The following is a 24,782-nucleotide window of genomic DNA, read 5'->3' as shown; positions in this document are numbered from 1 at the left end:
CGCTGCTATTGCAGCAGTTAATTCGCAGGGCTGATGGTGCACTGAGCTAATTCATTTGGATAGTTTGTTCCAACTCCTGCCTACCTATTTCCGTCCCCAGATGGGACTGAAAGCAGAGTGTGTTGGCCATTCGGGCACTGCAGTAGTGGGCAGCAGTAATGTAGAGTGTGTTGCCGCATCAGATAGCTGGCTTCAAAGTAGGCAGGAAAGCATGTCTTAATAGGCATTGGGCACCGAGGCAATTGGCAGCAAAGTAGGCTTTGCCCATTGGGTGTGTAGTGGCAGAAATCTTCAACATCGATGAGCAAGAGGGTGGCGTTTGCCATGAAGATGGCATATAAAATAGAAGCCTCCAGAAATAATTATTTAGTGAAGTATGCTATTTTTGACTACCAAGAAGGGCTTGGATCAGCCCAGCCCTCTTGGCACCGGGAAGCCAGGAGGGCAGCTTTGGAAAACCAGATGATCAACTCTGCAGTCTGAAGTCATGCAATGGTGTTGTTTGTTTTGTTATTGATGAAGGAAAGGGATGGTGGTGGTTGTTGGCACAAGATAAACCTGCCCCAGGCTTGCCGTATAACCACACTAGATGTCTGTCATTTCCAGGAAGGGCTTGAGCACCTCCACCATCTGGGAGAGGGCCAGCCAATCTGTGGCACTGATGCCCACCTCTCTCCCCCTGGGCAGAATGGGCATGGAGGACATGATGTCCTCCAAAATGGCCTTCTGCTCCACCAAGCGGGACATCATGGTGTAGGTGGAGTTCCACCTGGTGGGCAGGTCTGTCAGGAGAACGTGGGTCTCCTGACCCAACTCCTCCTGCCTCTCACGTAGCCGGCAGGCAGCTTTCAGGCTGCAGGAGAAGTGGCCCACCAGTTGGCAGCATTGCTCCAGGAGTGCTTGCATCTCCCAGGTGCCTGTGTCCCACTCGGGCTTGATGTGGCTGCCTCAAAGCCCACCACGTTCAATGCCACCAACATGTTCAGCCCAGCATCTGTGACCATGTGGCCATGGGTCACCTCCCACTCCAGTGCCCACTCCTGCAGCATGGACAGGAACTCATCGGTGATGTTCCGTCCCAACGACTGAACTTTGATGTGCCACGCCTGCAACAGAACGGACCTGTAGCCTGGGGGCAGGGCAAGTGCCCCCCCGTGGCCCTGTCGCCGATGCCCTGCCATTACTCAAGTCCTCTGGATGCCACCAGTGGGCTGTGAGTGAGAGGTAGTTGTGCTGACCTCTGCTCCACGGGTCAGCTCCACAGACACACGACAACAGTCCCCCCCCCCACCGGAAGACAGACAGACAGACAAACAGACACACACACACACACACACACACACACACACACACACACACACACACACACACACACACACAAAACCCTACTTCCAGGAAAAACAAAGGTTTGATTGATTTGAATTTGAAATAAAATTAAGCCCTTCTGAAGAAGTAGCCTAAGCTACCTGAAATCCCTCCCCAGAAGTGGGGAACGGCCAGATGGGAAAAGCTTATATGAAGCGTCTGTAAAAGTAGATGCACCTTTCAGCAGCGCTATTGGCTGCCAGACATGCCAATCCAGGATCTCTGTCCTGATTGGCCTGAGCTTCAAATTGGCACCAGCAAGCTCAGAAAGGCCCCCCAAAGGGATAACGAATATAGACAAATATGAATGGATCGACAAATAAAACCGAGGAAATATTCGTCAAGCCATATTCGTCCTGATTTAAAATTTTACAAATATGGATCGGCGAATAAATGACGAATCGGCTATATTCGCCAGAAAAACTGGTCTGTTTTTATATTCGTCCCTATCTCTAGTTTTAATACACCTAACTGCTTTTTAAAAGTAACTTTCCAAACTTCATGAAGTAAGAAATTCAAGTGAGCTTTACTTAGGTGTGAAAATAGGTTGGTTGGCTTCAACTTCCATCTGCCTTGAATGGGAAAAATGTGCCATTTGCTGGTGGTCTTCCACAGGCAGCGAAACAATTTAGTTCTAGCTCTGAGAGATCAGTTGTGAGCTTAAGGACTTACATTCCTATCTTTCCCCTTAGTTGGCTTGTTGCCCTGATTGGTCACGTGGATGATAATGAGATAAATTTGCTCAGGCTTCGCAACCTGGTCTCAGGGACAAAGCCCAGTGGGTCTGTTCTTCTCAGGCAAACAATCAGCCATGTGGTTTTACTTGCTGCTTCTGTTACTCACCTTTCTGATCCCCAGCCTTGTTTTCTTCTTTCTTATCCATGGGTTTGGGAGGAACCCTTTTAGCCAGGCAACTGTGAGCTCTCCAAAGCCTATCGTCACGGATTATGAAGCTCGCAAAAAGGTGCTCCAGAAAGGTAAGTGAGCCTGTATGAAGTGACCATGAAGTAGACTGATGGGAAGGAATGCTGTTCTTCAGAATGCTAAAAGCCAGTCACGCTATTGGATTAGAACAGAGAATCCTGTGGGGAAGGTTTTCTTGTTTGGTTCTTATAGGCAAAAGCATTCTGTGCTTGCTTGGTTTCTATCAAGTACAGTGGTGCCTCGCTAGACAGTTACCCCGCATGACAGTTTTTTCACTAGACATTGACTTTTTGCGATCGCGATCACGATTCGCAAAACAGTGATTCCTATGGGGGAATTTTGTTGGACAATGTTTGGTCCCTGCTTCACAAACCGATTTTTGCTAGACGACGATTTGCTTTTCGCTAGACAATGATTTCACTAGACAGCGATTTCAGTGGAATGGATTATCATCGTCTAGCAAGGCACCACTGTAAAGGCAAAAAGACAAACGGTAGAAGGAACGCAAATGGAAATCTCAAATTACAAAATATTAACTGAGACAATCATGTATTATCACATTTACCCCTGGTTTTACATTTCTGTGTCCGCTGATGTTTTCCTGCAGCAAATCTTTGGTTGTGACCAGATATTTTATTGCAGGCTCAAGGCATCTGACCCCTGTAAAGAACCATGCTCTTGGAAAAATTAATATTTGGGGACTACGGATCCCAAAACCTCCCAAGCCAGAGGATTCTGGGAGTTGTAGTCCAAAGCTCTGTGTATACCAATGGTACTTCATAGCTGAGTACATTAAATTAGATACCCAGTGTGGTGTACTGGATAGAGTGATGGAGTGGGACCCAGGAGATCCGGATTTGAATCCATGCTCATCCATGGAAACTCCCTGCGGGTGTAGAACTGGTAAAACTACACCCTAAATCTCTCATTTACCATGAAAGCCCTATTAGGGTCATTATATGTCAGTTCCAACTTAGCAGAACATAATAGATAGATAGATAGATAGATAGATAGATAGATAGATAGATAGATAGATAGATAGATAGATAGATAGATAGATAGATAGATAGATAGATAGATAGATAGGCAGGCAGGCAGGCAGGCAGGCAGGCAGGCAGGCAGGCAGGCAGGCAGGCAGGCAGGCAGGCAGGCAGGCAAGCAAGCAAGCAAGCAAGCAAGCAAGCAAGCAAGCAAGCAAGCAAGCAAGCAAGCAAGCAAGCAAGCAAGCAAACATCAGAGGCAAAGCTTCAGTGTTGGGGTATCTGGTTGTGAAGCCAGCGCTTGGACGTTCAATTCCCCACTGTGCCTCCTTGACAGGCTGGACTTGATGATCTCTAGAGTCTTCCTCTGCAGATCAAAGAGGTCTAAGAGTTTTTAAAAATCCAAGCTCAAACTATGATGGGGCTGCTAAGTATGGCTTCTCCCATGCTTTGCACAATATTTCAAGAGTATGAAAACCAAGGTCTAAATTTTTTTTAAAAAGCTGGGTGTAATTTCACAGATTTTCCTGAGTTGTTTGTAGGACGTTTCCAAATTCCTGAATTAAGAGCAGTGTAATCATGTGTCTTACTGCATCAAGAATGATCCTCTTTAAAGCCCCCTACTGCTTGACTATGCCATCCAATTCCAATTTACAGAGCAAAATCCATAAGAAGATAGAGTAAAAAGGGGATTTGAAGTTTCCCATTAATTGAGACTTAGAACCTAGAATAGAATGAGCAATGAAACACACAGGTCACCTGTGGTCACAGTCTTCCTCATTGTGGTGAGATACATTGCACTTCTGCTTACCATCATAGTGATTATTCCCACATATACTGTACATTTATACATACATTAGCATAGCCAATTCTGTCCTTTTCATTGATGCATATCCTCATTTTGGATATCCAGATTCTAAAGTTTTTAGTTCAGAAAACTGGACTTAACAACAATTAATCTTTCAGTTTTATTGATAAGGACTTGTTTTTGTCAAAGGAACCTACAGATCTAGAGACCAGGAAAACTGGGGGTTCTCTTGAGCTGCCCATCGGCTATAAATTTCTCTTGAAACTTTTACCTACCATGACATCATTGCTTCCTGGTCTGGCCCTTAAAACTATGCCCTTTATAGAACTTGAAAAAAGTTAGAGTTTGGGGCTACGACTCTTAGAATCACCAAGCCAGATTCTGGAAGTAATAATGTCAAAATTTATTCTTCCTGAGCTCTGGCTGCTACCATAGAGATAAAGTCAAAAGGCTGCTCTCTTAAGCACAACAAACGGCAGAGTTGTAGTTATAATCATAATCATTTTAGAACTCCAGAACTGGAAGGGATTCTATGGATCACGGAGTCCAGGTCTTGTCAAGGAGGCATAGCAGAGAACTGATCTATCAACTTCTGGCTCCACAGCCAGAGACCGTCCTAAACCAAAGAGCTAGCCAGCAGTCCTTTCACTGTTGTTCTTGCTCTTAAGGCCAAAAGTACAGTACAGGATAGCAATCAATCAGCCACGTGTGTTTCCCTCCCTCCTTCCTTTTGACTCTTAATGCTAGATGACCAGAGGATTGAGAAAGAGCGCAGGCAAGCAAAACAGTCTCCCTGCAATGAACCCTGATGTCAGTCTAAAGTTTGTGTAAGTGGAATAATTATACATTCTCTCAATGCTGAAACTAGCTAGTTTTGCCCTGAGGTAGGAATGTAACCCCAACTTTAGTCCTACCCAGAGCAAATCTTCTAAAACCATTAAGGGGCATTAACAGATGGTGGGTAAGCACGTGTCAGATCACACAGGAAAGGGAGCATTAAAGGGACCCTTCGTTCTCCTGGGGAATCACTCCAATACTGGCCCCCAGAGGTAGTAGCCCTAGATTTGGACCCAAAAAGGTCCAGCTTGGGCATGGATCAAGGATGTCTATTTATTTGTTTTTATTTATTTAAATTTTTTCTCCACCTGTCTTCTTTAAAAAAAAAAGTGAGACCACTTACATGATTAAAAGACAACATGAAAGCTTACAACAGCGAGGATACAAAAATTGAAAAGGATGAAACAAATACCATACTGGAAAAACATAAGCAACACCAAAACACATTCAAAGCAGTAAGATACAACAATACATTTAAAAACCCCACTCAAGCAGCCAGTAACTCAGAGAAAGTTTGCCTGAAGAGAAAGGCTTTCACCTGCTTGCAGATGTCACCTTAATTTGTTTAAGTTAGGGTATATATAGACGAGCAGGGGAAGTGATTAATTTGCTAATATCTTGAAGTGGCTCACTTATCCTGAAGTGGCTCACATCACAATCTACTGCTGTGGATTTAACTGTGAGCAGTTTCTTGACCAGCTCTTTAAGGCAAGGCAAAGAAAATCTTTAAAATATACATAGAACTGATGTAGTGCATCAGCACTAATCTGCATAGAGTCAAAAATATTTATTTCACTTTCTCTGCCCTCTGCCAAATAGGAGATATAATTAATTTGCAAATAACCTGAAGTGGCTTGCTTATCAAGTCACTTCACAAGTTTGGGAAATTGAAAGTGGAAGGATTGTTTTGGATTGGTTGAAGAACTCATTGCTGGAATTGGTCCAACCCAGAGTGATCCTACCCACACCATAAAAGTAGAAGCCCCTTAACAGGGGCCTGAAGGGTGCAGGTACGGATGGTCTGGAGGCAGGCTGAGGTATCTGCCATCTTTAAGACTGCACCAGTCCACTCCAACAGTGCTCCAAACAGTGGGCTAAACCAGTGGTTCTTAACCTTTGTTACTCGGATGTTTTTGAACTGCAAATCCCAGAAACCCCAGCCAGCACAGTTGGTGGTGAAGGCTTCTGGGAGTTGCAGTCCAAAACTCCTGAGTAACCCAAGGTTAAGAACCAGTGGACTAAACAATCTGTGTAGTCAGCTTCTTAGTTGTGTCTCACAGGTCTCATTGGGCTACTCGAGGCAGGACATACATTGGATTGAGGTTCATTGTGATTTTCTATTATTTTGAATCATGCCTTCCCTTAAAGCTGTGGTTCCCAACCTTGGGTCCCCAGATGTTCTTGGTTTACAACTCTTCGAAATCCTGGCCAGCACAGCTAGCAGTGAAGGCTTCGGGAGTTTCAATTTGAGAACATCTGGAGAGCCAAGGTCAGGAACTATTGACTTAAAGGCTTTCCCTCTGTGCAACATTCCTTCAGATCCATGTGAGCTGAGGTGACCTGTACTGTAATCTCTCTGATGCTGGGACTGATCTATGATCTGTACACCACCTGGTACATCGTTATCATGAAATAAGTGGTCGCACGAAACAAGTTACGACTGTGATTTACGGGGCTGCCGTTTTCTAGATAAGGGTTGTAGTTATTAAGAGAAGGATGTCCTTTGATGTGTATGGCAAGCTGGCCATATTTTGATCACTTCTCTAGGGTACCCATTGGTTCCCATAGAAACTATCACTTTCATTAATTAAGTTCAGAGACACTGCTTGATAGTACTGATTTGACAGCTATAATTTGATAGTGTTTTCAGCACTACCTTGTCCCATTTTAAGTGTCGTGTTATTATTCTGGCTGTTGTACGGTGATTATTGTTTTATGGCTATTTTGCAATTTTATGACTACATAGATTGCGTTTTTATTATACTGTAGTCAATTTATACAGGCTTTAGGCAATTGAAAACTTAAACAGATAAATGCCATGACAAAATGTCTACGAAATATTTTCTTTAAGTGAGTAGTGCTGTGGTTGAAACATATTGCATGTTTTTCTAGAATTTTAACCATTCATAGAATTCAAGCATGTCTTAGAATTCTAGGCTATGTCAATATAATTGGCTTCTATTTAATCCCTCTCTTTTCCATTCTAGATTTGACTGGGCATATTTGAGATGGAAATAATTTCCTCTCATAGAAGCACTCAGTTACAGGCTGCGAGGGAAAAATTTGTCAGTTTTCCTTTGCTACACTAGTGCATTTTTCAGATCTTTTTTTCTGTCCTAAATATGAAGACTTTGGGGGATTTTGGTAAATTCTTCAAAAATGAATTGAAGTGAAATTATGCTCTATATACACCAGTAAAATTCAACAGGTAGAGCTATCATGGAGAACATTATGTTGTACCTGCTGGCTGCATAGGCATAGATGATTACGAATCTCTCACAGGAAAGTGTGGCAACCCTAATTCAAGACTAACATAATTTAATGCACTCTGATTCAGTCTTGGACTTTGAAGAATGAAGTAATCAAAGCCTGGATAGATCCAGAGGCCTGGATGGAAGAATCTGTTGTTTTCAGTTTTGACTATATACCTTTTTAAATCTCAAGGGTTTTGTTTTGTTTTGCATTCTAAAAATGAAGAAATTTGCAGATTTTAAACCCATTCTCTTCTCCCAATTAAGGGTGTGAACACATGGTGAAATAGATCACAATTTGGATTCCTTGTGGACCACTCTGGTATGATCTGTCGACCATTGATGACACAACAAAAAAAGTGCTCCAGACTGACCCTGATACCTGCCCAAGACGAATCTTTTTGGCCCAGCTCCAGGGCTCCTACTTTTGGGCATTATGCTGTAGTGATTTCCCAGGAGATGGAAGCGTTTAAAGGAAATGGCTCCCATTAAACCAACTCTTTCCAGTGCAATCACCTGCATGCCTTTGCAGTCTGAATGCACCCTGATATGATTATTTCCCATCCATTTCTAAACTGAATTAGGGATATGATTTTCTTTGCCTCTTCCTCTCTCCTTCTCAGGCTTTTCGCCAAATGCGGTGCCACCCAACCTAGATGCAATAGTGATCGGGAGTGGCCTCGGAGGCCTATCTGCGGCCGTAGTCTTGGCGAAGGCTGGGAAACGGGTTCTGGTGTTGGAGCAGTACACCAAGGCCGGAGGATGCTGCCACACTTTTCAGGAAAAAGGCTTTGAATTTGATGTTGGTAAGGGTGAAAGTTTCTGAGAAGGTGAAAAACTATTTGAGGAGGAAGACCCAGTGCCACCAACTGTCTCACGGTGTTCATGTACACTAAGATTTAGGGAAGGGGGATAGTTCACAGTATTTGCAAAGTCCGGTACACATTCTGTCCCAATCCACACAGACTAATAGAATGTTTAGATTGAAGCTTAAGGCTTGACTAGACAGTTAAATGGGAGCAGCCTGGATCAGGCTAAGTAGGGTTGCTTAAGGTCACACAGTGATACGATATCCCATCTGACTCAATCCTTGCATTCACATGGCATCCACACCTCAAGCGACCCTATTTGGCCCACCTCCCTTTAAAGAGAAGGAAAAAACAAAACAAACAAACAAAAACCACATCCTCCTTGCCTCCTCCTCCTCCTTCCAGGAAGAAGCTTTCAATTTGTCTTCATGTTTTCTAAAAGGTACAGCACGTCAGCACTGCCCTAACAAGCTTAAGGGGGAAAAACATTTGTTTCTTCCCTCTCCCCCATCATGGAGGAGTAGAGGACATCTTAAATTTCCCAGTATCATGAAGTGACTAAGCTGCTTGTGAGATTGGGAAACTGAAAGCAGCAACCTGTTCACTTTGGTTCAATCCCGGAGACTGCACATGTTGGAACCAAACCAAAACTGAGGAATTATTTTTGTTTAGTTGTTTAGTCGTGTCTGACTCTTCGTGACCCCATGGACCAGAGCACGCCAGGCCCTCCTGTCTTCCACTGCCTCCCGGAGTTGGGTCAAATTCATGCTGGTAGCTTCGATGACACTGTCCACCCATCTCGTCCTCTGATGTCCCCTTCTCCTCTTGCCTTCACACTTTCCCAACATCAGGGTCTTTTCCAGGGAGTCTTCTCTTCTCATGAAATGGCCAAAGTATTGGAGCCTCAGCTTCAGGATCTGTCCTTCCAGTGAGCACTCGGGGTTGATTTCCTTCAAAATGGATAGGTGTATATATAATAATAATAGCCCTAGCCAAGAGTCAGAAAGGTACAGGAAAGAATGCTCTGAGGATGGACAGGTTTGCCCTGGCACTCACATTGTGTGGTTGCCAGGAAAAGGAATGAAACAACCCATTCCCAAGAATGGACCCAAACGGTGGGACAAATCCACAGGTAGTCACTCCTTTAGAAGTACCAGATTTCATACTTCCTGAACGTGCAGATGTGGATTACATAGTATGAAGGGCTTGAAGCACATGTAAAATTGTAAAATGCCTTCAAAATTAGACACCTTGTTAGAACAACGTTGGTCCTGTTGCAAAGGAGTTGGAGACTTCTGCCTTGCCCAGACGTGTGGGCCATGGACCACATTGGGCCCTCAAAGATGGTTTTTGAATCCCTCTAAACTCAATCAAGGCTCGTCCAGGTCTCTGCTTTTTTCCCTAGTAGAGGTCATCTTCAAGAAGACTGTCCTCTGGCAGGCTTTCAAATCAAGCAGTGGTTCCTAACCTTAGGTCTTCAAATGTTCTTAGACTAAAACTCCCAGAAGCCTTCACCACTAGCTACGCTGGCCAGGATTTCTGGAAGTTGGTCTAAGAACATCCGGGGACCCAATATTGTGAGTTGTAAATGATTCTATAAAAGGGGACACATGGCTGGTCTTGTGCACTATGGCGGTCACAGGACCAGAGAGAGTTTGAACTTACAGACAGGTAGATGTAGACCTGTCACAAAGCACACTTGAAAGGTTTGCTAATGCACAAATAAGCCAAAGCAGGAGTGAAAGGCATATCTGCTCAAATGAGCCAACTTTCCCCTCCCTTTTCTGACTTTGGGTTTTCACTTTTTACAGGTGTACACTATGTTGGGCAAATGCACAAGACAGGCTTGACACGAGTGATCATGGACCAGCTCACCGACGGGCAGCTGGACTGGGTTCAGTTAGAGGATCCTTATGACATTATAACTCTTGGGGACAAAGAGTACCAAATGTTCTCTGGCAAGAAGGCCTTTGTGGAGGAGCTGCAGAGGCAGTTCCCGGAGGAGAAGGAAGCCATCAAAGAGTTCATGAGGCTGTCAAAGGTGAGAGAGAGAAGACTGGCTCATTGTATGTAATCAGGATATAGTGAGTTCTTATAAAGCTTATAATTCTCAGCAATTTGCTCAGTCTTGCCATGCCAGGATTCCCCACCAAGACTTTCTCTTACATCAGTGACTTCCTCTAAATTCACTCAAACTTGCCCTTCTATTTTATTTAGTGCATGTTCAGGAAAATTTCAAATTTTGTGCACTGTAATCCTCTCTCTGAAGAATCCCGTGCAGGAAACATTTTGTTTTGCTCAGGAACTGGAATAATATTGTGCAGTTTGGCATTTCTTCCAGAAAAAATTGACCACAACATATCTGAGAAATGCCACTAGATCCCTTCAAAGATTTGCCTGCTTGCAGAAGGATAGCAAAGATGGGGCTAGGCTGGCCCTTTGTGGGAGGGAGTTCGAAAGGCTGGGAGTAGTAACAGAGAAGGCCCTCTCTCATGTCCCCACCTATGAAGGTGGTGGGACCTAGAGAAAAGCCTCTCCTAATGATCTTAATACCAAGGCAGGCTCATAAAGGGATATGTGGATATATGGTATTTTAAATATCTTAGACCCCAACTGTTTATGTTAAAAACAGCACCTTGAATTGTTTTTGGAAATGGATTGGCAGCCAGTGGATCTGCTGTAACACGAGATTTGTATGTTCCCTGTAACCAGCCCCAGTTAAAAAATTGGCTGTGGCACTTTGGACCCACTGGAGTTTCTGAACACTTTCCAATGGCAGCCCCAAGTTGAGTGTGTTACAGTAGTCCAGCTGAGATGTAACCAAGGCATGTGTCACCATGGTCAGACCAGACCTTTCCTGGAATGGGTACGGCTGGCACACTAGTTTTAACTGTGCAAAGCGACTGCCAGCTACTGCCCAAACCTGAGCATCCAGGCTCAAAGACAAATCCAGGTGGCCCAACCCAAGCTGCATTCCTGTGTGAGAGAATGCTACCTTATCTAGATGGGTTGGATCCCTATTCCTTCATCTGCCTTCTGGCTGACCAGGAGCACCTCTGTCTTATATGTCTTACATAGCAAAGGAGGTACAGTACAGACAGATCTCAGCTAAGTTGAATATTTAATTGTACTTATCAAATTTTCCCATCTTCTCCCCAAAGATTGTAGTGAGGCACATGCCTTTGATTGTCATCTTAAAGATGATTCCCTTCTGGCTGTCTACCTTCCTGATCCGATGGGGCATCGTTCACTGGATCTCTCCTGTTTTCAGATTGTTAAATACCAGCCACAGCAAAATCATAGAGCAGCTGACCACCAACAAAGACCTGCGTGCTATCTTCAGTTATTTGTTCTATGGTGAGGAAAGGGTGGCGAGTTTTCTTGGTGGTTGTTTTTCTTCATAGTAACTTTTTTTCCATTCATTCTACAGGGTTTGGACCATTCCTTCTTTCAGAGAGGCCACACCTCCCTACCCTATTGGAGTACCTCCTTTCCTTGCTGAAGGGCTGAGGGTCAATCCCTACAACCTTTACTTTGACTCTGGAGAGCATCTGTCAATCCCCGTAGCTCAGAGTTGGGAAAATTTGGCCCTCCAGATGTTTTGGACTACAACTCCCACAATTCATTACTTGTGGCCATGTTGTGACAAGTGGACTGATTGGAGCTGGAGTCAAAACGCCTAAAGGGCTGGATATTCTTATTTACCATGTACATCGGTGGTTCTCAACCTTGAGTCCCCAGAGGTTCTTAGACTAAAACTCCCAGAAGCCTTCACCACTAGCTGTGCTGGCTAGGATTTCTGGGAGCTGTAGTCCAAGATCATTTGGGGATCCAATGTTGGAAACCACTGATGTAGATAATCATTCAACAAATATGGGTTTTTAGATCATGAGCGCTCATGTTGCCTATTCCTTGTTGCAATGACCAAGTCAACATGATAACTAAGAGCTTAACAAAAATATTGCAGTGTGAAGCATTACAATTCAGCATTTCAGCAATGACATTATGGTTCCCTGTCATAGGTAAAGGTAAAGGTTCCCCTTGACAATTTTTGTCCAGTCGTGTTCGACTCTAGGGGGCGGTGCTCATCCCTGTTTCCAAGCCATTGAGCCAGCGGTTTTTTGTCCGAAGACAATCTTCTGTGGTCACATGGCCAGTGCAACTTAGACACGGAACGCTGTTACCTTCCCACCGAAGTGGTCCCTATTTATCTACTCGCATTTACATGCTTTCAAACCACTAGGTTGGCGGGAGCTGGGACAGATTTGATCTTACAACTGCTTGGTCTTCTGACCCTGCAGCACAGGCTTCTGCAGTTTAGCCCACAGTGCCACCACGTCCCTGTCATACTCTTCGAATAACAGTCAGTGTGCCAGGCTCCCTGAGTAAGCACTGAGTCTATTGGGCTGTTTTAGGGATTTCCCTTCCCTGGGGTCTTGCATTTCTTGCAAGACCCCAGGGTTCTCTTAAGCTTCATTCATGCATGGGTGGTTCTGTTTTGATGATTCACTCATGTAGAATTGGCATTGCTATAGATATCAATGTCTGGCTGGATAGGTCAGCAAGTTATGCACGTTTTGGAGTTCATTTCCCCATTGTGCCAACCTATGTGGCTTTGGGCAAGCTGTGCAATCATAGAGTAACCTCCAGAAGGAGGGGATGGTAAGCCACTTCTGGAATGTACTCAGTACCTTGCAAACCCTGAAAATTATTTCCATTATTTAGAATCAATTTGAAGGAAAGTAATTATTACTATTATTATTGGTATCAACAAACAAGGGAAGAAAGTGGGATGATGATGAGTCCACCCTGCTTATAATAACAGGAATCTGCTGAACCACAGAGTTCAATTAGAGTTTGGATTTCATTCTGAAAGAAAGCAAGGGCTTCAGAATTGCTTGATCTCATTGGTTTCCAGTAGGAATGTTTTCTGACACTAGTGAAATTGTTTCATCTCTCTTTTTGAGGATCATTGCATTGGGGATGTGTAAGAAATTTGCAGACATTCCCTGGTTTTAAAAAATGGCTCTAGCAGGATCTTTCAGTCTGGATGCAGAACTGGATGGCGTTTGTAGCCAGAAACCTATACATTTACACTCTCTACCTGTGCACTTGCTGTGCGTTCACTGAAAGTGGAAACATGCATTTGATTCACATGTGCACACTTAAAAATGTGCAAAAAACCACAGTATGTCTTTCTAAAATATGCACAACAGATGCTTTGGTCATTTAACCCAGTGGTTCTTAACCTTTGTTACTCGGATGCTTTTGAACTGCAACTCCCAGAAACCCCAGTCAGGACAGCTGGTGGTGAAGGCTTCTGGGAGTTGCAGTCCAAAACTCCTGAGTAACCCAAGGTTAAGAACCAGTGAATTAAACCATGTAGCCATGGGGGGGGGACACACATACTTGTAGGTTTTTCTACTTCACTGTGCATGTGCATGCACACGTATTTCTGCACAGAATGGAAATGGAACAAACTTGGAGATGGGGAAAGGAAGAAATCTGGCAAAAAGGACTTGACAGATTTTTTTTCCATTGCAAGATGGATTTTTTTCCAGTTGCAAGTCCCTCATCTCCTATTCTTACACAATGTTTTGCTTCTGTCTCACTGCTATTGCCAAGCTACGTAACTTTTACTATCATTCTTGGAAAAGTTTACCAGGAAAATAACAATAAAAACAAGAACATCCTGAAAACTATGGCAAAGGTTGTCTGAAAAGTGGTTAAGCTGGGATGCCTGACCAAGAAGATCCGTAGCCCCTGGGGTTTGCCATGAATGTTTGATCTTGGAGAAGTCACTTTTTGGGCTACCTCCTGCAGTCATCTTTTTTTCTCTTTCAGTCCCTTATTATCTTCCATACATATGTTCCCAGGGGTTACTCCAAAGGACTCAAGCTTCCTCGTGAATGCTCTGATGATCCATCACTATAAGCGTGGTGCATGGTACCCAAGAGGGGGTGCTAGCGAGATCCCTTTTCACATGATTCCCATCATTGAGCGATCCGGAGGTGCCCTGTTAACAAGAGCCCGTGTTTCTCAGATCTTGGTTTCAGAGAGTGGTGCTGCTATAGGTGAGTCTCAGAAATATTGCAGAAATAACTCCTTTCCTTGCTTCTTCTTAACACTGGCCGATTCCCCTACAAGTAGAAAAATAACTGGACTTAATAGAGTTGCCTGTGGTCACTACTATTATTAAGGAGTGGTAACTTGTAGCAGAAGACAAGGAAAACAGAAGAGGAGAAATCTTAGCAAAGCTGTCTGCCATAATATTCAGGACTGGGGTTACCATGCTGTGACTATAGATGGTACTTCTGACCAAATGGAAGACTGGTCTGAAAGCCAAATGGAGATGATGGGTGGAAACTCTGTTGTTTCCTAGGCCCTTTCTAGCAGTGGCCTGGTTGACACATCCTGCCCTTAATCAGCAGACCCTTGGTTTCTAGTTTCATGGGAAGCTGTAGAGAAACATTCCAAATCATGCCGTCTTTACTGAATGGTAATTTGTTCCAGGGGTAAGTGTGCAGAAAGGGCACAACAGTGAGGTCAAAATTTACGCTCCTGTAGTGATCTCAGATGCTGGCATATTCAATACCTTGGAGAAGATGGTGCCTCCTCACATCACAAGCAAACCAGGTAAGGGAAAACACAGTTTCTTCTTGGTGAAGCCCAAGCTCCTTTAGGTCAAATGGGCCATGACTGTCATTGAAGGCATCTATTGTAATTCCATCCTGAATCTGTCCCAAACTTTGATTTGGCACTTGGGTTTGATGTGGGTAAGCATGTCAGGGTTCCTGGAAGGCTCATGCCAGGTGTGGGAAAAGTGAGGCCTGCAAACTGCATGTGGCACCCCAGAGATAGCAATGTGGCTTCTGGTCCCCTCTGAAAATCCCCATCCCCATAATTCCAAAAAGTATTTTCACCTACCCTAATTGCAAATCCCTCATCTCCATTGATGTATTGGGATTACGTTTTGCCCTTTAAATGTAGCACTGGTATGCATGTGCATATGCATTTTTTTAGGGAGAGAAAATGGATACGCACATACATATCAGTTTCTAAAAAAAGGTCTTTTCCAACCTACAAATGAGGTCAGAGGAATTGAATTTTAATGTCAAACTGTGCCCTCTTTAGACTTCTGGGAATGTAATTTGGCATGCAGAGAATTTCAGAGGCTTCAAGATGGGGCTAGGACCTGTCAATGCCCTCCAGAACTTCAGAACATGACCAGCTTGCTTAGGCACTGCACTTGTCTAGAGGTGAACTTAGATTCAGTCTCCTTCTAGCTGGAACAAAAGCAAGTGAAGACTACCAACTCTTAGCCAGAAAAAGCTAAGTCCAATGCCACCTAGTGGCCCTTGGAACTGCCACATTCATATATGATTTTGAGGTTATTGCTACCTGCTCTTTTCTGATGGAAGCAACTAGGGCAATGCAGAAAGGCATGAGAGAATTAGTGGAGGAGAGTGAAAAGTGAACATGCAGTTCCTTGGTATAGGCCCGTACCTTTGTGCTACTATTTGGAGCAGGGAAATGAAATGTCTGCCATGCGGGCATGCTCTATAAAAGCTGGTAGAAATAAATGGTGCTGGCTGGTTCCAGTAGGCCATGTAAGCAAAGTCCAGGCCATTTAAAACAGGAGTCCCCAACCCCCAATCTGCGGCCTAGTCCCGGTCCATGCCCTGGGCTGGACTGGGCTGCGGAGATAGATCTTCCACCTCCCCACATGCATTCCCACCCACACAGCCCCTTCGTGCCTGCACATGAGTGTGTGCATACCCGCACAAGCACCCCACCTTTCACACATGCGTGCAAGTGCCCGTGCGAGCGCCCACCATCCTTCGCACATGTGGGAACAACTGATTTAAAGCTTAAGCCACATAACAGATATTTCAGATGAGGACAAGTTGAAATCAGAGTCACAAACCCATCCAGGTTCAAGCAGGGAGGTTGACAAATCCTTTATTTAGGCATTGTTTCTGGTAGCCTTCCTTGTGAAGAACATACACATAGAAGTGTGCCACAGCCCACCGTGGCCACAAGTGCTGCAAACATGTGGGCCCATGTCCTCTTCATGAGGAAGCCCTAGTTTTCAGCAAGTCCTGGACTTGTCTTTCCCCATAGGAGAGCATTCCTTCATGAGGCCACAGCCTTGCCCGTATTTTTAAACCCTGTCCCTTTCTTCGGCCTCAGAGTGGCCGTAGCATAGCTCCAAACTCTTCTGTTGAGGCCCTCTCAAACTCCCCCCCCCCCGAGGGTCAGAGTCAACCAGACTGGCATGTTTTCCCATCCCCTCTGGTCCAGGAGGTACTGATTTATCGTTGGAGGAAGATTCCCTCCAGTGGCAGCATGGCAGCTTTAGTCAGGACCATGTCCTGTATGTGGCAAAAAACCATGGCGTCCATATTGTGTATGTGTGTCCCTGTGCGTGTGTGCACATGTGAAATTGTGATTCTGTGAGTTTTCAGTCCTTTTCAGCAATGTACTTTTGTAATCCATCCAGAGATCCAGTCCCTCCTTAACCTGGTCCAGCACAGCATGGGTTGCTTGCTAGTCTTTGTGGGCCTTAGAGGGACCAAAGAAGAACTTGGCCTCAAGTCAAGCAGCTACTGGATCTACAAACATAATGATCTGGACAGTATGTAAGTGGGCACATCAGCTCTGCTGTCACATGACATACGAGGAAAACAGCCAGCTCATTACTGCTACCTACCCTCCACTGCTCTTGTCCTGCCTCCTCCTTCTCCCACTGCCTTCTCCCACCTCATCTTGCCTCCCTTCCTCCTTGTTCCTTTGTCTCACCTGCCTGTTTGCAATATATATAAAGCAGCACTGGCCATTTTGTTCAGCCTGTGCTGCTTTACAGTGGGTAAGAAAATGGCCAGGTGACATGAGGAAAAGTATGTAGAAAGGAAGAACAGGGGTAGTGCTGGGATAGGGAGCACAAACTGAGAAATGTGGGGAGTGTTGTTGAGTTTTAAATTTCTGGTACAATTCCTTTTGCTACACAGTAGAAGTACAGAGACTCACAGAAGAGAATAGGTTCAAATTCCCCAGATAGTACACCTCTCTCTCATTAACTGGCCCTTAGATCTCAGGAACTGGTTCTGAGACATTTGTAAGAGAAAGCACAAAAATGTTTCATTACTTACAGTTACAAACAGATCACAGCAAAATAACAACAAACTGCCTTCCAGGAGACTAAAGAGAGGGAAAGGAACACTCCGCAGAGAGGCAGGACTCTCTTTGAGACAGGAAGGAATGATTGGTTCATGTTGGATAGATTGAGATTCACCCCAGCCTGGAAAAGTCCTTCCCAGCCACCTCTACTAGAGCCAGCATGCAAGATTGTAAAAACTCTAACAGTGAGATGAGGCAATAGAGAAAGGAGGGAGATGAGACAGTGGGGGTGAAGGAGACCTTTCTGGAGGGGGGAAAGATGCAAATTGCCACTCCTGGTGTTCTATGGCAATGGTCCTCAACCTTGGGCCTCCAGATGTTCTTGGACTTCAACTCCCAGAAATCCTGGCCTGCAGATGTGGTGGTGAAGGCTTCAGGGAGTTGTAGTCCAAACACATCTGGAGGCCCAAGGTTGGGGACCACTGTTCTATTGCATTAGCCACCACCCCATTCTACCTGTTGCAATGTGTAGTTCTGGGCCTTGCTCCAAACCAAGCTGGAAAACCTATTTTCCTTCAGTAATTTGTATCAAGGAGGTGATAGGGGAAAAGTAAACAAACAAACAAAAATCAGTCCAAAATTCTTGACGTTATAAGATTCTTCAGCTTGCGAGGCTTTGGCATAAGATGACTCCTCCATATTCTCAGATTAGACTGTTCTACCTCTGCTGTTGCTTCCTGTAGAGAGACCTCCAATTTCCCTTTTCTTCTTTTGCAGGATGGCCAAATATGCTACCTTACCCAGAGAAGAAGTGGTCGCCAACCTTGATATGATGTTCATCACTTTCCCATCGGCCAAGGATCCTACATACCAAGAGAGGCATCCTGGTATCACATTTTATTTACTTGTTGGAAGGAAATACTTCAGAAAGAGGAGGCTTTATACTAATGCATGTTTGTCCATGTGTCTCTTACCATCTTATGTGGTGTTTTACTGGGAACCAGTTTCATAACCTAACTTGTGGTCTTTAGAGGACTAAACACACTAAAAATGCAAACAGGGCCTTACTCTCTCGCTTCCTTTCTTTTACAGCGGTAACTTGACTTGAGAATGTCCCTACATAAGAACGATTCGAGTTATGAATGGCTCCGTTTGCAAAAAGTTGTTTTGGCTTGAGAATGGAGCCTTGACTTAATCAAAAAAAGGAAGAAAAAAAAACTTTCCTGCCTTTTTTTTGACCTAAGTTCACCTTAGGTCAAAAGAAGAAAAAAAGAAAAAAAATCACCCCCTAGTGATAGATGCAGATTAACCAGCTTTGCATTAGTTCCTATGGAAACTAATGCTTCGATTTAGGAACAGCGCTTTGATTTAAGAATGAAAAACAGCAGATACGGATTAATGGTTTTCAATGTATTCCTATGAGAAATGGTGCTTTGACTTAAGAACGTTTCGACTTAAGAATGCAGTCCCAGTATGGATTAAGTTCTTAAGTCGAGGTACCACTGTACTTAAACTAAGTCAGAAAGATCTATTAAGTCATAAGTCAAGTTAAACTGAGCCAAAATGTCCATTAACTCACAATAAGAGTTAAATTTGGGAATACCACTCAGCTTGTGATTGGAAACTAGCATATTATTTTCTGCAACGGGATCTCCTTGAAATTGAAGGCTCAAAAAAATGAGACTTGCAAATCAAGAGTGTATTTACCTTCTGATGACCACCCATAAACCAAAGGAAGATAATTTGCAAGACAGAGAGGTGAGAAAAGCTTGTGCAAAGTATAAACAAATATCTTTTGCCAAGGAGTTCAGATTCTAAATGCAATGTGCACATTTCAGTCAACATGTTTATAAGCTATTTTGTGGTTGTGTTTTAACCAGGGTTGCTCAAGTTTACATTTTAAAGTATATAATTCCATTTCACAGATTCCAGACTAATCCGTAGATCAGCACAACAGTATAAGTTTTGCAATTCTACAAACTTTACAATATAGTTCTTTGCCCAAACACCATATAAAATGCACGTTTCGTTAAAATGCATAAACGTGTGTTTTATTGTTTCTTATTGCTATATGCTGTCATGTCAGAATCAACATATGGTGACCCTAAAAGGGCTTTCAAGGTAAGTGAGATATTTAAATAGTGGTTTCACCAGTTCCACGCCCCCAGTGAGTTTCCATAGCTGAGTGAGGATTCAAACTCAGGCCTCTTGAGTCCCAGTCTGTCACTCTATCCACTGCACCACGCTGTGTATCAGTTTAATGAAAATATTACATTTTATACTTATATTTGTATTTATATTTCTGACCTTTCTCCTGGCCTTTAAAAAATGATTTCAAAAACTACAATTAAAAAGATAATTCTTTATATAATAAAAAATTAAACATATTTTTAAAATCCACTGATTTAAAAAACAAGTTGAAATCCTTTTAAAAACACAGTAAAGCAGTAACATGTATATAGTTCCATATGACCGGATCTTTTCCCATTGTCCAGTTCAGTTGTAAAAGCCTGCCTAAAAGGGAAGGATTTTGCTTGCTTGCTGAAGGATAGCAGGGAGGGAGCCAAGATTCCGAAATGGTTTGTGCCTGCCTTCTTCTGTGTCTAAATGTACAGCAGGATCCTATCTCTGTGGTATCAATATCCACTGATTCACTTAATCACTGCCTGGAAATACTAAATAAAAAACCCCAGAAATACATATTTATATATACGTATTTCCAAAGTGTGGCGCTGTGGGCTAAACCGCAGAAGCCTGTGCTGCAGGGTCAGAAGACCAAGCAGTCGTAAGATCGAATCCACGCGACGGAGTGAGCGCCCATTGCTTGTCCCAGCTCCCGCCAACCTAGCGGTTCGAAAGCATGCAAATGTGAGTAGATAAATAGGTACCATCTCAGTGGGAAGGTAAACAGCGTTCCGTGTCTAAATCACACTGGCCATGTGACCACGGAAAGATTGTCTTCGGACAAAACGCTGGCTCTATGGCTTGAAGAGCGGGATGAACGCCGCCCCCTAGAGTCGGACACGACTGGACAAAAATTGTCAAGGGGAACCTTTACCTTTTATTTCCAAAGTGTATTTACCACTAGAGGGAGCCAGAATGCAATGTGTAGCATTTGTTATTCTGTATTTTTTGGGAGTGGTTGGAACTGATCCCTCACAGATACCATGGTCCGACTGTATAGTCAGTTTCACATGAGATTGCAGGGAAACCCATGCAAAACTGACATTAAATACTACTTGCAAGTCTTCCTGTTACTTGTAGGTCGGTCCTGTATGACCATTTTCACCATGGCTCAGTATGATTGGTTTGAGGAATGGTCCGGAGGCCGTGTGAGGAACAGAGGGGCTGACTATGACGCCTTCAAGATGGAGATTGCCCAGCAGCTCCTAGATGTGGCTCTGGCAAAGTTCCCTCAACTCCGTGACAAGGTAAGGCCTCCATGGGTGCATGTTTAGCTGTGTACAAATCCCCTTTCTAAAAATCTGTCTGTTATCTCCTTTCATATTTTGATCCTCTCTTCCAGGTGGAATATATGGAAGCTGCTTCCCCTCTCAGCAACCAGTATTATCTCGCTACCCCTCTGGGCGACACGTGTGGCGCTGACCACGACTTAGGCCGCTTTGATCCACAGGCTGTGGCCACCATCAGAGCAAAGACTCCCATTCAGAATCTTTACTTAACAGGTGAGTGGCTACTTCCCTTTCCATTCTTATACCTTCCCTGTATGGTTCGAATAGAAAGAGGAAACCTGGTAAAGAGGAGCCAGTATTCTTGCTCCTGCCTCACTTTAGTTCTTTTCTCAGTGTAAGCTGAATCAAGGTTGATGGATGATGCTAAGGACTAATCTCTGTGTCTGGGGCATTCCCTTGAGTTGTTCCTTTTTACCCTCACAATGTAGGTCAAGACATCTTCAGTTGTGGTGTAGTAGGAGCTGTACATGGTGGCTTGATTTGTGCCTCAGCTGTGTTGGGACGCATTTTATACCTGGACCTGGCATCACTGAAGAAGAAACTGAAGAGGGAAAATCGCAAGAAGGAGATCTAGTCCTCTCATCTGTACCCAATTCTCTCAGAAAATAGGCTGTGCATTGGATATAGGAACTTAAGAAGAGCCTTGTAGGATCACAATAAAAGTGTCCAGCATCCTCTTGACCACTGTGGAAAATAGGGTGCCTTCGGGTAGTCCCCAAGCTAGCTTTCTTATCTAAAAATAGTATTGTTTACCCTAATAGGTCTTTGGGGACTCTTGAGCTTCATAGGTAGATAGACATAACTGGAAAAAAAATTGGAAGGACATGAAAGACACAGCCAACTGGATGCCCTAATTCAAGCCATTTCTCTTCCCTACAGAGGGTTCAGATAACTCACCAGTAAGATATATTTTGCAAAGAAAGACCCACATTGCACGTACTCAAGGGATTTAAAAGCAAGTTTTGCAACAAGTATCCATGCCCTTACTTTACCCTTGTTTTTAAATCGGGATGTGTTGTGCTCCACTCTTGACCATAAAAGAACACTAGCCCTGAATAGCACATGAAAAGAAACTGGCTGAGGGTTCAGTTACTCTGGCAATAAGAATCACTGTTGAATCTTAAATAAAATCAATTTAAAAATCCTGGCAACATGATGCAAATGAAAACATGGGTTTTATTTATTTATTTATTTGCCCAGGGATCATGTTTATTTGTTTTTAAAATCAGAAGCAAGGTATTTTACTGGGCTGGCAAGGGGTGGTTTATTTTAAGCCACATGTAAAATTGATTTATTTTTCATTGGTTTGGTATACATGAATGCCTTTGTCAGAATAAATTGTATCTGTTGCCTCACACTGGCTGCTTGGCTGCTTCCCACAGACATGTCCTGGTTGCCTTATTTTTATTTTTTTCCCCCAAGAAAGATTTTGATAGTCTAACATGACAGTGGACATTTAGGAGCCAGGAGAAAACACTCCTTTCTCCTTTGCAAAGTGAAGAAGCTCCCAATATTGTAAATATCTCTGGTCAGTTTCACTTTCCAAAGGAGGAGTCCATGAGTTTCCCCCTTTCTCTCTCTGCGGGCTGGTAAATTTCCACTGTCATGTCAGACTATCCATATCAATCTTGGATTTATTTATTTTTTTTTCTAATAAGGCAGCCAGTGCAAGGGTAGGTGGGCAGGCACAGGAAAAAGCTTCAGATGCAACACAGCCTTAAGCTTTCCCGACTCCCAGTTTTGGAGCTAGTGGTCCTTTAAGGCAGGCATCAGAGGGTCCATTTCAAATAATTTTAGTATGCCTTATGGACAATGTGTTTGTGAACAGAGTCCATGTGCAGAAGTCTGGGTTATCATGCTTTGTTTGCCCATCAAACGCATTCCTATTAAAATGGTTCACCATCTCAGCAGACACTCATCATGGGCTTTAACTCAGGCAGTGATAAAAAGGATAGAAGTACCTGAAGCGTGGATTTACTATAGGACACAAAGAATTTCATGGGCTGAGAGGGTGGCCAAAATAAGCAAAGACCAAGAAATCATAAAACACATGAAATGAGGAAAGCTAGAAAATTTAATATAATAAAAAGAAAAAGAAAAAAACAACAGATCGTTGCAACTCCTCATTCAAGGTAAACTAAATGAAAAGGGTTGTGCAGGAAGGAGAAGGGCGTACTGGCCTGAAGAGCGTGTGAGACCGGGTCCACTGTCTGGAACTGCCGCAGCCAAAGTCAAGATGGCCATGATTCTATCTAACCTCCAGTAAGAGAAGAAAGAGTTGGAGAGGAAGAATTTCCACAGTCTGAAGTGGGAGCGACTTTGTCCCTTTCGACTTTGACCAGATGTAGGTAATAGCAGGACCAAGCCCAACATTAACAGGCCAAAGGTCTCTGGAGAAAAGCAGAGGGTGGTGATTCAGATCCAGCCTGTAGTGGCAGCTGAAGCTCCTCTGTTACCTGAGGCAGGAAGCCAAGACCCAGTCCTAGGTACTCCATGCTGCCCTGTCATCAGGTCACTTCTACCCCTCTGTGCACATTCACACGCTCCTAACCACATTGTGCAAGTAGCACTTCTGTGTATTTGCGAAGGCTTTCACGGCCGGGATCTAATGGTTGTTGTGGGTTTTTTGGGCTCTTTGGCCGTGTTCTGAAGGTTGTTCTTCCTAACGTTTTGCCAGTCTCTGTGGCCGGCATCTTCAGAGGACAACACTCGGTGCTCTGGTGTAGTTGGCTTGGGAGTGCAGTATTTATGGCTGTGAGACCAGCTAATGACACCCATCAACCACAGTGACAGATAATCTCTTCTCCTTAGCACAACAATACACCCACAACAAGACACACTAATCATCCATCTACAGAAAAAGACAAAAGCCTACCTCACAGCCATAAATACTGCACTCCCAAGCCAACTACACCAGAGCACAGAGTGCTGTCCTCTGAAGATGCCAGCCACAGAGACTGGCGAAACGTTAGGAAGAACAACCTTCAGAACACGGCCAAAAAACCCACAACAACCACCAGCACTTCTGTGTCCTCCTCCACCATTGGCTGTGGCAATCCTGCCAGTGGAAGAGGGAGAAGCTGTGACCAGATTGTGGAATGCCTACCTCTGATGTTCCCGGAAATGACGGTATGATGGGAAGGGTGACCAAGTTTCTGGAGGGTGGTGTTCTGCTTCTTCATCTCTTCTGGCACCAGAGGAAAATATCTTGCTATGTCAAGTGATCGTGGAGGGCTTCCAGGTAAGCTCCCTCCCATGCTGACAAGCTCCTCTTGGTCTACCTGATCTCATGCTGCTTCAAAAATTGGTCACACAACAGGAGTCCTGTTGAAGCAGAGCAATAATGGGCATGGTTGCCTTTATGTTCTCAGTATGATATCGGCCAATAATATCAGATGCATATAAACAACTATCACTCTGCCCCTAAATAGACTCTGAAACCCAGTAGTAAGTTACAGTAGAATATGCCCATTGGATCAGTGGGGATTTGGTGAGTCAACACCTCCATAGGTTCCATTGATTCAAATGGGCCTACTGTAATTGAAACTTATTTTTCTGTATTAAGTCCCCGACTAGAGTAGGCTCATTTGAATCAATGGAAATTACACCTCCTACAGATAAAGGGGTCTACTCTAGTGGAACATACTACAATAAACAACAGGATTTCAGACAATGTTAAATAAAGAGCAAACGACATAGTGCGTTCAAACCTCAGAAATTTTTTATTTCAGTTTATAAAAAAGATGTTTACAGTGGAACGTAATTGACAGAGGCATTGCAATCAGGAGGAATGGGGACGTGGTGAAGGCCATATTCCCCCTCTTCTAATTTAGGAGAGTGTTCAAGATAAACAAAAATGCACACATGTTTAAATATATAATTAAATTATAGAAACACAAACACGAAGATGTGGCCCAATGACCACTAGCTTAACATAGGTTTTTTTATGCTAGTAAGTATTGTAGACGAACAATCTCTCAACTATTTTCAGTTAG

General features: G+C 43.8%; 1 protein-coding gene across 1 annotated transcript; it reads left to right on the top strand.

The window, feature by feature from the left end:
• The first annotated feature begins 1,658 nt into the window (after nucleotides 1-1,658).
• On the top strand, nucleotides 1,659-21,936 carry LOC110079156 (all-trans-retinol 13,14-reductase). Its single transcript, XM_020793998.3, has 11 exons — nucleotides 1,659-2,342; nucleotides 8,009-8,191; nucleotides 10,006-10,235; nucleotides 11,356-11,551; nucleotides 14,071-14,268; nucleotides 14,708-14,830; nucleotides 16,698-16,836; nucleotides 18,092-18,201; nucleotides 20,579-20,745; nucleotides 20,841-21,000; nucleotides 21,216-21,936. Exons 1-11 carry the CDS (start codon nucleotides 2,177-2,179, stop codon nucleotides 21,359-21,361), a joined length of 1,818 nt encoding a protein of 605 aa, XP_020649657.3. The 5' UTR covers nucleotides 1,659-2,176; the 3' UTR covers nucleotides 21,362-21,936.
• Nucleotides 21,937-24,782: the final 2,846 nt, after the last annotated feature.

This window comes from Pogona vitticeps, chromosome 6 (genome assembly GCF_051106095.1).
Source record: "Pogona vitticeps strain Pit_001003342236 chromosome 6, PviZW2.1, whole genome shotgun sequence".
Lineage (NCBI taxonomy): Eukaryota > Metazoa > Chordata > Lepidosauria > Squamata > Agamidae > Pogona > Pogona vitticeps.
Note: the sequence above shows the minus strand (reverse complement) of the source record. Positions and strands in the feature narration are given on the sequence as shown.

Excerpts from the sequence above, each read along its gene's own strand:
- LOC110079156 (XM_020793998.3), top strand. The coding sequence starts at position 2,177 with ATGTGGTTTTACTTGCTGCTTCTGTTACTCACCTTTCTGATCCCCAGC. Across the intron at positions 11,552-14,070 it reads CTTCAGTTATTTGTTCTATG|GGGTTACTCCAAAGGACTCA; the intron begins GTGAGGAAAGGG and ends ATATGTTCCCAG. Across the intron at positions 20,746-20,840 it reads TCCCTCAACTCCGTGACAAG|GTGGAATATATGGAAGCTGC; the intron begins GTAAGGCCTCCA and ends CCTCTCTTCCAG.